General features: G+C 38.1%; 1 protein-coding gene across 1 annotated transcript in view; it reads left to right on the top strand.

Moving 5' to 3' along the window:
* Window positions 1-9475, top strand: part of LOC113091754 (disks large-associated protein 3-like) — a 121858-nt gene extending 112383 nt beyond the window's left edge. The window contains exons 7-12 of the mRNA XM_026257384.1: window positions 1883-2382; window positions 2477-2571; window positions 6270-6748; window positions 6942-7033; window positions 7854-8000; window positions 8500-9475. Coding sequence (XP_026113169.1) covers window positions 1883-2382; window positions 2477-2571; window positions 6270-6748; window positions 6942-7033; window positions 7854-8000; window positions 8500-8784 — 1598 coding nt within the window. The 3' untranslated portion in view covers window positions 8785-9475. The remainder of the gene's footprint in view (window positions 1-1882; window positions 2383-2476; window positions 2572-6269; window positions 6749-6941; window positions 7034-7853; window positions 8001-8499) is intronic.
* Window positions 9476-13662: the final 4187 nt, after the last annotated feature.

Here is a 13662-nt window from a genome sequence, read left to right on the forward strand (position 1 = left end):
GTCAACGTAACATGACCGTTAATTCAGGTTTATTTGTATAGCGCTTTTTACAATACAAATCATTACAAAGCAACTTTACAGAAAATTATGTTTCTACAATATTTAGTAATAGGTTATAAGTGGAGACTGTCAGTTTGCGCATGTATGACCGGATTTTTAGAAAAATTAATATAAGACGTAGTCAGCCAGACAATGCTCATTATTAATATTATTAATAATTAATAATTATTATATGATGTAGTAACACTTGTAGCAATTAATATGAATTCTCTGTAACATAAAACAAATTATTATGTTTCGTTAAAATCTTTATTTATGCCAAAAAAGCTTACATTTATGTGTCTTTTTGTTCACTGTAGCAGCCATGTTGCTGAGATAATTCATACCCCTTCGTTAGAAGTGTGCTCCTGAAAAATCTTTGTTTGAAGGCCTATCTGGCCCTTCCCCTTACCCCACCCCTCCAACCAAAAGAGAATCGAGACATAGGAAGGGCTAATGGGTAGAATTGGGATTGGGCCCTAGTCTCCATGCTTTCACAGGGATTAGATTAGTGACTTAATGAGTTTATGGATCAGTCTCAGGAATTCCTCGAGAAACACACTTCAGCCAAGGGATTTAGATCAAAACTATTTTCCTTCTATCACTCAATTCTCAGTACATCAAGACTGTAAACAAATGTTACATTATAAAGACTTTAAAATTCCCATTAGATTGCCTGTCTCCTTGACTATCCCTTGAGTTGTATTCAAGATTATGGTTGCAGTGTTAATCTTGCCAATTAAATTACTGAAATTAATAAATATGATAAAATCCAAAAGACTGCAAAGCCAAACAAGAAAAAGTCCTTGTAAAAATTAACACTGTATGGCCATGATTGCAGTCATAATGTATTCCCTCTCCCACTGGCACGTGGATGACTTTGTCTTTTTCCCCATTGTCCTTTATTCTCTCGTTTAGAGCAGAGAATCTCACAGGAGATTTATTAAAGCCCTTGTGAAGTGTCAAAAGCATCCATCTGCCGTTTCCCAAGGCAACACTCATGACACACACCAGAGTGTGAGTGTTTTTAAGAGAGAGGGATGAGGAGAGGACAAGAGAGACGGAAGGAGGGCTTAGACATGCTTAAAAAAAGAGGAAAGAAAAAACTCCTTTAATCTCCAAGTGTGTCCCTCTGAATTTCATGTTTCCACTCTCAAGAGCTTGTGTGTGTGTGTGTGTGTGTGTGTGTGTGTGTGTGTGTGTGTGTGTGTGTGTGTGTGTGTGTGTTGTGTGATGTTAGTTAAGCCATGAGGATGTGTCTAAAGCTTTTATGATAATACTCAAGTGGGGATTTCAAGCTTTAATGTATATATGTACATTTCTGTATCTTAGTCAGATGCAAAACAGTTCTCCATACTAACTTTCAGCTTGACAGTTACCAAAACATTCATTCTTCCGTAACACTAGCAAAGGTTGTGTATTTTGTCACTCATTAAACAATGACCTAAAAACACTTAACAAGAGGTTAGTGGCTGCTGATACTAACACTAATGACATCAGACCTCTAGATGCAGAAGCTTATGGCCACCTAATTTTTATTTATTTTTCTCTTACAATACGGCCAAACGATAAACAAAAAGGGGGAAGGATGAAATTACAAACGAGGCATCTCTATAAAGGTGCCACATGCTTGTCTTGGTTGTATTTTAATTTAATTTTTTTGTACTGAAAACAAATATTTGTTTGTGTTGGTTTGTGTGCCCATCTTCTACAAAAATTGTACCTATTATTTGAAAACTCCAGCAGGTTTTGTGCTGCAACCATGCATCATCACTTTCTTCTGTTACTGAATTATATATTTGAATAGCTGCCTTAATAAAATTTTTCTGTCTTTATCGTCTAGTATTCACATACAGGAAAGGACCCCCTCCTCTTCCCCCTCGCATGTCCAAGCCAATGATCTCTGTGACCGCTCAGAGCAGCACTGAGTCCACTCAGGATGCTTATTTCCAGAGTACAGGTCAGCCTGCTCTGGTCCGACCCAGACAGCACAGCAATTCAGTGGACCTGACAGAGAGCAGCGGGGGCCGTAGCTCCAGAGGTGGGCACTATCTTGGCGGGGGCACGGTGCGTGTCAGACAGAGCAGCAACTCCGCAGAGAGTCTGAATGGCAGGGCCCTTCAAAGCATCGCCTACCCTGGTGGTCCTGGTCCAATGAAACCGAAACACAGCAGCTCAGCCGATAACCTGCTGGAGGGGCCCAGGGCATCTAGGGAGCGGGCTGGAGGCAGCCTGGGAAAATCAGCCTCTCTGCCCCAGAACAGTATGTCCCTAGCTAAAGCTCTAACTGGAGGAGAACACGAAGGACGAGGGAGGATGTGGAGACCCTCTATCGCAGTGCAGGTATAAGAGGGCATAAACTCAAGAGAGATTCAGACCCAATGATGTCTCTCTCTTGTGCAAGATTTTGTTAAATGTCTCTCTTTGTGTTTTTCAGGTGGACAGCTCAGAGACGGTGTCTGACTCAGACCCAGAAGGCAAAGGACTGAGAGAGGTGCACTCTATAGGGGTTCAGGTGGAGGATGACAAGAGGTAGAGTTTGTTTCATTTTTCATCTCTACATCCTATAACATTTATGAAATGCCATAAAATGGCACACTTTTCTATCCTGTTTATTATATTTAGTATTAAAACAAGAAGTTTTGGAGTATTGAAGGGCTTCTCACTTCATCCAAGTACTTTTATTTACATAATATAGCCATGAATCATGAGTTGCCACTTGCTATTGCTGGTCGGAGACAAGCAGTTTTAGTGGAAGGGACATTCTCATATATATATATATATATATATATTTTTTTTTTTTTACATTCCTGGGTGCAATCCTTCACAACAAAATGTAAGAGATTTTGAATGAAAACCTGGAGGCTTGAGACTGTCCCATACAGTAAATGAAAACTCCATATCACCGTGCTGTGTATGCTCTTTTTTGTTCTCCGCTCCACAAGGATGTGCTGTTTTATTTATTTATCAAATCAAAGATAAATACACATAGAAACAGTGCATCCTTGTGGAGCAGAGGACACAGAATAGTGATGGGAAGATCAGAACATTTTACAGACTCAGATTTTGAGTCTCGTTCGGCAAAATGAACAAATCTTTTTTCGAGTCATTTTGTTCATTTTAGCAGAATGTAATTAAAATGTTACGTTTTACTTCCCCAGCACATCTAGTACTTATGCAAATGCTGATCACACTACAAACAATACTAAACTAAAATGCTATAAAACATAAAAGATTAATTCATTATTTTTATTTTTTTACCTGGGTCTATGATTAGCTCACCTGACCTCTTGTCTGACAAGTCTTCGGGTTTAAGTCATTCCTTAATCACGTGACAGCCCCATACGCAAAACCAATGCAGTCTGAGCCGGAAAGAGAATTGATTAGTTCATCTTTCGAGTGTTTGGGTCGAGTTTGAGTCTTTCCTTAATCACGTGACATCCCCATACGCTATTTCTGACATTTCTGTCACTGTTTTTGTTACTGTTTCTTCAGGATCTGTGGTGTGTTATTATTTTATAAATAAATAAAACCCTGTTATAAATAATATATTGATGAATTTGTCTTTTTGAATGCTATAAGTAACACTAGGCTATATAATAATATAATAATCCAAGCCTACAATACAAAGTATTTATAGCCTAGTTTGTTCATTTTTAATCCAATTTTGAGTTTGCTGGTATAATAATTGCTTTTCCTAGGCAGACTTGACATTTTGGTCTAATATATGTACAAGAAGATTGCTCAAAAAACACATAATGACATAAATTAAAAGCAAATAACAGTTTGAATCCTAAACAAGTAACATTACAGTTCTATAGTCTAATCTGAAGGGTGAACTCAAAAGACATATATATATATATATATATATATATATATATATATATATAAAGAAAAAAATATCTTTATCAAAGGTATTTCGCCATCATATGGACAAAATTTAAAGCATATCCAATAATTATAATAAAAAAAAATATTAATAAGTACTATGCAACCATTTGTAAGGAAGGTTGTAAATTAAATTAATTATTCTAGCCAATGTTGTCAGGCCACGTGACAAAAGAACGAACAACCTGAAGACCCAAAAGATGAACTAATAAATTTTCTTTCCGGCTCAGACTGCATTTAGTTAGCGTATTGGTGCTGTCATGTGATTAAGGAACGAGTCAAAAACCCGATAGACCCGAACTATGAACTAATCAATTCTCTTTCCAGCTCAGACTGCATTGACTGACACGGGTGACTTACTACTAGTGGAACAGAACCTATAGAATATTGCACATGCGCGACAAAATGAACGAATCGTTCAAGAATGACACATCACTAACACAGAAGAGCATACGCAGCACGGTGCTATGGAGTGACACAGAGGAGACCGTTGACATAGAATTATTTAATAAAGTCGTTATTTTTGTTTTTTTCGCCTACAAAAAGTTTTCCTGTCGCTTCATATAACCCAGATTGCATGTCTGATGGCAAATGTAGTATTCTGAAAACGACTTTTCATACCTTTTATGGACCTTGACACTATTATTTACTTGGCAGTCTATGGGACAGTCTCAAGCCTCCAGGTTTTCATCCAAAATATCTTAAATTGTGTTCCGAAGAGCTCTTCTGACAGGATTATTTTATTTACGAAAACTACCCACCATTCACAGACATGTCCAGGTCGCACACACTCACGATTGTATATCTGACCTACAACGCAACTGCTCTCATGTTTTGCCGCAAATAGCAATTGCGAGTAAATTTGCTTTCACCTTTGCAGGACTGTGATATGAAGAGTGTACAAAGTAACAGATATGTAGCAATAGTGTGAAAGTGCATAGCACATAACATGCACAATACCAGTATAAACATGAATATCTGTTGGTATAATATGCGTCACATGACTAAAATGTGCGTCATCGTTTTCAAAAGCCTCCGTTTTCACAGTCCATACTACAACGTGAAAATGGCGTTTTCAAATTCATCCATTTTGGAGAGCGTTTTCAAAAAGTTCAGTTTTCATTGACTAAAAACACTGTCTCAGTGTGGATGGAAGGCCAAAACAGAGAGAAAAAGATGAGTTTTCAAAAAAAAAAACATATTGGACAAGGCCTACACGCAAGCAAGCACAATGGTTCGTGGTAGCAACATGAAGTGAGGTGAGAGGGTATAATTAGGCATCCATTATGCAACACGCTAAAACCTGTAAAATTATGTCACTGTCACTAATCCACAAATGAGCTATGATATGCTTTGTGTCTTGTGATTATTAAATACCCATGTAAGCCTATTTCTTGATTTAGCAGAAACACTGTTGGTTTGGAGTCATTTTATGTTTTTTTTGGTATTCAGGCATTTATTAAAGGCTTTAGTACAACATTCATAAAGGTGTAGTTCACCTAAAAATGAATACTTACTCACCCTCAGGCCTTTCAGTATGAAAATTTAGCATTACATTACTTGATAATCAGTGGATCCTGTGCAGTGAATGGGTGCCATCAGAATGAGAGTTAGTTTGTTGTGAAGTACTGTGTTGTGAAGTGAAAAGCAAATCCATTGTCAAAGTGTTTTAACTTTTAGCTCTCACTTTTGGCATAAACACCATATATATAAATAAGAGGACTCATATTTTAGCCAGAAGCAGCAGATTGAAGTTAACCATGTCAAACACAGAGCTTTTCACTTCAAAAGTCATTAATTTATGGACTGGAATTGTCGATTACTTGTGGGCACCTATTGACTGCAGAGGATCCACTGATGAGCAAATGCTAACTTTTTCAAAATTTGTTCAGGTGAAGAAACACACTTGCATACGAGTTTCAGCATTTTTTCAGTCTTGGGTGAACTATTCTTTTAACTTCTTTTAACAGCATTTGTGTCATCAATGTTGATGACCATTTTCTTACAGTTGTGGCATTTACAATGGAAATAAATGTTAAATGTTAAAATATTTTCAGTTGTTTAGCCACAAGGCATTCAAATAATAAGAGTGTTAACGTGGTTTAATAAAATAATAATTTGCTAGCCTTTTTTTGTGCAGTCCTATTTACGTCCATTGTAAATGCCTCCCTGTAACTTCAGTTTTTGCTTTGATTAAAGGAAATGAGGGACAAGCTGAAAGAATTTTTTTTGTTGTAATCAACATAATGCCATCAATATCATCAGTATACCCATAACTAAATATTGAATTTTTGTTCTACAACTTCATTTGAGTCTAATTGTCCTGTTGTTGTTTGTTCCAGACGAGCCCGATTTAAACGCTCCAACAGTGTGACAGCAAGTGTCCAGGCTGATCTCGAGACGGAGGGTTTTGGTGGGCTGACAGTCCCCACTCAAGACAAGGGCCTGCAGTTCGGTTGCTCATTCCAGCGCCACTCGTCCGAACCGGAATCAGCCAGTCAGTTTGCAGAATACCGCACAGTGCACACACAGGGCCAGTGGGCCTACCGTGAGGATTACCACAGCGGTTACACCAACGAGCCTGGCCCTCCAGAACTAAGGGCCCTGCCCCGCTCCCACTCCCCTCTGCCCCTGGCCCCTGAGCGTGGAGTGGGAGGCTGGAGCGAGGGCCCGAGAAGCCTCCCTGATTCGGGCAGAGCCTCGCCCTGCTTACGAGATGGAGACTTCTTCCTCCGGCTCCTGCAGACCGAAGTAGAGAGGATGGAGGGATGGTGCCAGAACATGGAGAGGGAGGCAGAGATGAATGAACTGCCAGAAGAGGGTGAGTGAGGAGTAGCAGAAGAGAAGGTTGGAGTAAACTTGACATGGGCTAAAAGGTCCAAAACATGAGTTTTCATTGATTTCATGGGGTCTTTAATTTGTAGTGTTTTGCCCAATGAACAGTTTCTTGTCTGATGCTGCTTTTATTTTTATTTTATTTTTTCCCCTTCTGATTGGTTTGTTTGGTGCTTCAGTGTTGGAGCTCATCAGAGGAGCTGTCGGCAGTGCTCAGATGCTCATGTCACAAAGAGTCCAGCAGTTCTTCAGGATGTGCCAACAGTGTGGTGTGAGTGTTTTACAACTCTTTCTGTTGTGGATAAAAGAGAGGATGTCCTTACCTTTTACCATTTTTACCTCCATATGACCTACAATGGAAAAAAGAAAAGAAATACAATGATGCAGTGATTTACTTTAACTACAAAAATCTGCTTTTCCCCCTAAATTATACAGGTGGTATAACAAAAAGCCACATGACATGTTAGAGTTCATCATAGATTTGACTGTTTTTTTTTTTTTTTTTTTTTTTTTTTTTTAATTACATAAAATGTTCAACCATTTGCAGTTTTTAACTGTATACATTATGTATTTTGGATTGTTTCAAAATAATAAGCTCTGGGACTAAGAAACGTTTATTATTCTTACATGTGTCATCAAGATAATTTTTACAAATGAACAAAACTTTAATGAAATTGGAAGCCAAAATACAATCACCAGATATAAAAAAAGCTAAATGTAGACTATAAATGAACTACACCATGGTCACATGACTTCCGTGTCACCACCATTAATCTTCCAACAAGTGAGAACATGAGTTTACCTGTTCAGTCTGATGTACCCAACATGCACCTTGATAAAAGGAAAATAGGAAGTTAATCCGACACTGAAATTGGTTTAATATATATGTAGGCCAGTATGTTTGACGGTCAATTAACATTAGATCAATGACAAGGTTTTGACGTCAGTTTTCATATTTGTGCTGGTGTGTGTTTTTCTTTTTTTTTTTTTTTGGTTGTGGAAGTGCTTAAATGCTAACTTGTTTCCAGGTTTTGGCCTACAGAAATATGTCATCCCTGCAGAACTCTATAATATCCCCCCTCTTTTCATAGGATCCTTCATCATACCCTCAGCCCACCACTCAGGATCTGGCCAGTTACTGGGAGCTCCTCCAGTTAGCCATCGAGGACGTCAGGGTGAAGTTTCAGGACCTCCAGCGGCTCAAGGACTCAGGCTGGCGGTTGCCTCCTGAGAAGAAGGTGAGAGTGGGGATCCGCTCTGCTCCAGTCACTGCACAGCTCCACTCCAGTGCCAAAACAGCAGCGGGCAGGAGAACCGCCTATGTGCTGGGTCCCAGCAGCTCTCTGCCATCACACAAACACCTCAGAAAGAAAAGGAACTAAACTAGACAAAACAAGACCTGCATGTGGAATAACAGCTGATTTACTGCCTAAAGAGCTTTTCGTTTGCTTTGAGATATTAAAGCCTAACAAATCTGTAACTAATTTCTCTGTTTTCTTTCTTTTTTGCTGTCTGCTGCTTCCACAATGTCATGTCTCATCCTAAATACACTAATCCAAATCATTCTTATGTTGCAACTTCATGGTGCTGTCCTTCTCCGTACATGTCCTGGTCTTCATCCTTTCTGACATATCGTCTGCTTGTACGTGTGCGTATTCGGTGTTTTTCCCTGCGTTCCCGTCCATCCCTGCATTGGTCACCCATGCTGTCACACCACTCCCCTGCTCTTCCTCTCAGGAGGACAAGAAGGTTCCACCTCCATTACCAAAGAAGCCAGTCGGTGGCGTGACGGGCAGCCTGCGTGCCGACAGCACGACCGAGGCTGGAGGCATGCTAGTGCTCTCGCGAGGACGTAGTGTTCCCGAACGGGAGAAACCACTGGATGTAGGTGACCGGCAGAAGCTGGAGACACGGCGCAGGCTGCTCCAGACCAAACGCTCCGCCTCTTTCCGCCAGAATTCTGCCACAGAGAGTGCTGACAGCATTGAGATCTACATCACAGAGGCTCAGACGAGACTCTGAGTCACTTGGACCCCCTTAAACAACCACTGCGGCTCTTCTTTGCCCCTCTGCACAAGACGTCCATGTTACAAAGCAGCCAGAGGGCGAGTGCAATACTCACTTTAGTGTGATGGGGAACTTGAGATGGCTTAGTAGTATGCTGCTGGAATATGGATGTGAACGTACACATTTTATTTTCATTTTTTGTTGAGCAAGTGTTATTATTCTAAGACAAAAGGGCTCAACCAGCACAACCAAGTATTACAAGATATAGACTTTTGTAAGTCCACAAAATATATAAAAATGTTAGGACTGTTTTAATGAACAACGCCAACACATACGGGTGCAATATCATATATAAAGAGGATCTAATCTTGTTATTTTAAATAATAGACCTTGTTTTGATATAATCTTGGCTGTGTATTTGTCTCTTAATTGTTCCCACAGTGTGGCAGACATAGCCACTTTCACTGTGACACAAGCTCACTCTTGTGGCCAGCGTAGAGCAGCGCACCCTGATGTAAAGTTAGGCCTGAAACTGAATGTGTTAGCAGTGCAGTAGTAAAACCCCTGAGAGCAACATCTGCAGTATAGATAAATGCCTTTTTAAAGCCAGTTATCAAATCACAACAGGGATTCATCTCCCGTATAGTGCAATATAACTTTGCAGTTGCGTTCAGGCTTTTCATCAGCCCAATGAAAAGACATAATTCTTTAAAAAAAGATTAGAAGAAAACACACACACACAAAACAGAAACATTCAAGCTCTGAGGCAACAGCCATGCTTCCTGAAACAGGACATTCTACATCATAAGCCTCTTCAGAAACAGGGGTGCAGAAGACAATCTTCAAACAATTTCACACTTGACCTGCACACTGAGAAATGATCATTCAGAGAGGAGGGGAAACATCTTGTTCATTTCACCCCTCTGCCTTTTTTTTGTAACGGATGAAAACCCTCTAACATGAGATCAATGTAGCTTCTGCATTTCGCCCGAGTGCTTTAATTTATTGTTTGTTTATTGTCGTTGTTGTTTTGTTTTTGTTTGTTTGATTTCAGTTTTTTGGGGAGAAATTAAAGGAATTAATCAAATTACTTTTTCCTTCTGGTAAGTTCCAGTACAACTTATTTCAAAACATTTAAAATAATGTACTCCAAATTCTTTTATAGAAAAAAAAAAATTGCGTCCAATTCACACCAAATGTTAACTGATTATTGGCCGAAACATTACTGAATTATGTGATAGGAAGAATGGATTGTTTGTGTGCATTCCACTTCTCAGTTGGGTGAAAGCAAACTGGAAAGAAGATTGCACAATAATTTTTGCAAACTCCGTGTATTATTATTTTTTTATTTTTTTATGAAAAGGAAAATGTTGAATGCATGAATGATTTGAGCTATTTATTTATTTATTTATTTATTTCTGTGTGTGTTGGGTGGGGGGGGTCTTGGTGGGGTAACTATGGAATAAGTTGGAAAAATATTTTATTGGGAGATGTATATTTTATAAAGTACATTTTTAGATTAGCAGATAAACATGTTGTCAAAAGTGGTGTTAAAATATGTTCTAAAAGTGTCTAAGAATTTACAAGGTAGGGATGTGACAACCATGTGGACTTTAAAGACAACTTTAGGCAAATCACCGCAGCAAACTTCAGCAGAATTGTGTTGCTTTCCTCTTACTTCTTTTGTCAAACTTGAAACAGACTGGCTAAAGACTTTTGACAAAAGAATAGATGGTTGAAAGTCACTTGCCATGTTGTCTTGACTATCTATCTACACGTGCCTAACAGCACTATGTGTGGCTTTTTTTTTAAATATAACTATTCAGTATTATATTCAATTCAAAATATAACTCACACAGTATGTATTGTTCTAATAATTTGATTTGTTACACCTGATTCAGCTAATAACCACCTCACCCTGGATGTTTCTATGTAACCTGCATGCTTTTATTAATCCATGAAAAAAAAAAAAAGAAGAATTTCTTCTCTCAAAACTGTAGATCTGTATCCCGTCTGGAAACAAAAAGGGCAGGAGTATTTATTTAATCGTTTACAATAACTACACCGACATTTCTGTATCTGTATTTTTTTTAATTAGTTCAACAGTTTTTTTTTTTTTTTTTTTTTTTCAGACATTTGCACTTTACTGTTGCCTATCATCTCTTTTTATTTTTGGATTTATTTATATATTATTTATTTTATGGATAATTTATGGATAATATATGCATAATTTTATGAACTAATTTTTTTTCAAGCATCAAAATAGTTAACGGTTAAGCAGTCAACATACACTTTTTTTTTTTTTTGGAAGCAGCAAGTCTTCAAGAAAAGCACAACAGACTATTTCCTCTTCCACTGTGAAGGACTTCCTGCCTTCTCCAAACTGAAAGACTATGTGCAACTTGCCATTGGGGTTTCCAGTGCAAGAAATAGGATGATATCCTATCAGGGCCATGTGTTTTTGATAAACCAACAAAACTTAATTTCAAGCAAGGCTGACCACGTATTCCCCTCACCATGTTGTTTGCCTTCTAAGGCACTGACAGGAATCAATCTGACACTCAAACGGACGGATCAGAAAGACTGTTTTGAAGGCCTTTCTATTCTAACCAACATTTTCCAATGTAAATGGATTGATGGAAACTAATCAAAATACAATATTTAATAACTGTGTCTCTCACTACATCATGTAAAGCTTCCCATGTCAACACATGACCCCGATGGTATGTTGAGTGTTGGTTCTTGAGATGACTGTGTCGTAATAGGTCAGAATGGATGGCTGAAACTCTGCCATTGCTCCTTTATGCTGAAAAAACGAGTCTAAAAAGTGTTGGCAAAGCCTCTGTATACGCCGTAAACTGATTTAGCTAGAGTAGGTGATGAATACTTCTTCGTAGCACAAAGGAGCTTATAGCAGTGTGATGTAGATGTTACGTTGGATTCTATAACGCATTATAGATCACTGGAAATTACATGGGTCATAGACTAACAAACAATTACTGTGTAATTAAAATACCTTCTCAAGTTCTGATGTATTATGTACAGTAAATATATATGTTGCAGTTGAAGTTATTATTCATATTAAATGGGTTGTTGATGATTACTGGTATTAGTAATAATTTAATGAAAAAAAAAACTGTATTGCAATTATGACTATGAGAAAATCTATTCCGTATTCTCCAGGGTGTTCATGTGTCACCCAATTTAGATTATATTGTTTGTAATTGATGCTAATGTAGAAAATAGCATGGTGGAAGATAAGAAAATTTGAAAAATAACAGCTAATCCTAGACCCATCTCTTTTAGCTACTTATTACAATATAGAGAACGTCAAATTAACATGTATGAAGAATGAGTATTCTCCTTTCATCATGGAAAAACAGACTATAGTTGGACCATGCTTTGGACTGCAGTTTGTGATGTAGCAAAGCATTTTTAATATATATATATATATATATATATATATATATATATATATATATATATATATATATATATATATATATAATGTTCATTATGTTGCTCATAACACTACATTATAAAAACCAGAACATTGTGGACAATTTTATTATTAATGTCCTCACTATTATTCACGTTGTTGTATTGTTTTTCTTCTTCGTATATTTATGTTTGATACAGTACCAAGGTAAAATAAGTTGATTCTGTATCTATGCTTTTCACATTGTTTTACCAAACTACAATAGCTTACAACTGTTCCAATACATTATTTCCAGATTTAAAGTAAATCTGAAACTCTTGTTGCGACTAAAGGGTGAAGGCCTTGCGATGAACGATGGCACAGCTTGAATACAGATCATGTTTTTGGCCACTGAGATGTACTCTACTATCATTAAATCGGAGATGGCACACTGTGATGTGGTAAATCTAAACACAGAATGTAATATTGTCGACGGCTGTAAACATTTTTTTTACTATAAAGCTATTTTAGCAAGGTAAAATAACTGCTGGCCACTTAGTGTCTTTTTTCCTCATAACTTTTCAGAACTTATCCATTGTAGGCTACAGGTGCAATCAGTATTTTTTATTGAAGATGTTTTCAAACAGACTTTTGACAAGTCTGTTTTAAACGTACTCACAATAAGAAGTATCCTTTAAGTTACGTTTAAAGCAGGAAAGTTAACAAATATTTCACTGTACTAAAAGACCTTTCTAAAAGAGGGCAAAATAAAAAGAGAATAGCGTCAATCCGAAGACAGAACAATGTCAAATTTAATGTCTGGTGTGTTGTCTTTTTTTTTTTAAGCTTTAAAGTGATTCGACGGCTACATCCGAAATGGCGTACTCTCTTGAGTAAGTACTTTTTTGAATAAGTAATCACTTGGACACCGCAGAAAAAAGCATGATCTATTAAGCAGCATTGATTGTAATCACTAATCAGGACATAATAGGCTACATTGATTCGCCATGTTGTCATGTCACATGACCTACTACCAGCGTCGCGTCACTGCCATTCTAGATCTTCCCGTGGCGTCGTGGGTTAGTAAAGTGTGTCGAGTCAGTGTATGCACAAATCAGAATCTCGCAGGAATGTAGTGGGTTAGGTCAGGGGTAGGCAAGACTGGTTTTAGAGAGCCGCAGTCCTGCAGAGTTCAGCTTCAACCCTGATCAAACACACTTGAACAAGCTCATCAGTGTCCTCAGGATTACTAAGGCTACAGGTAGGTGAGGGTTTCTTTTCAGGGTTGGAGCTGAACTCTGCAGGACTGTGGCTCTCAAGGACCAAACTTGCCTATCCCTGGGTTAGGTGATCATCAGCTCTAGCCTAACTTTAAGCTGAGACTTCTGGCCCAGCACTGCTGCCCTGAAACCGCTGTCACGTACAACACTGTTGGTCAGCAGCTGGATATATCGCACTGGGAGAAATGACGGCAA

This window comes from Carassius auratus, unplaced genomic scaffold (assembly GCF_003368295.1).
Source record: "Carassius auratus strain Wakin unplaced genomic scaffold, ASM336829v1 scaf_tig00214282, whole genome shotgun sequence".
NCBI classification, from domain to species: Eukaryota; Metazoa; Chordata; class Actinopteri; order Cypriniformes; family Cyprinidae; genus Carassius; species Carassius auratus.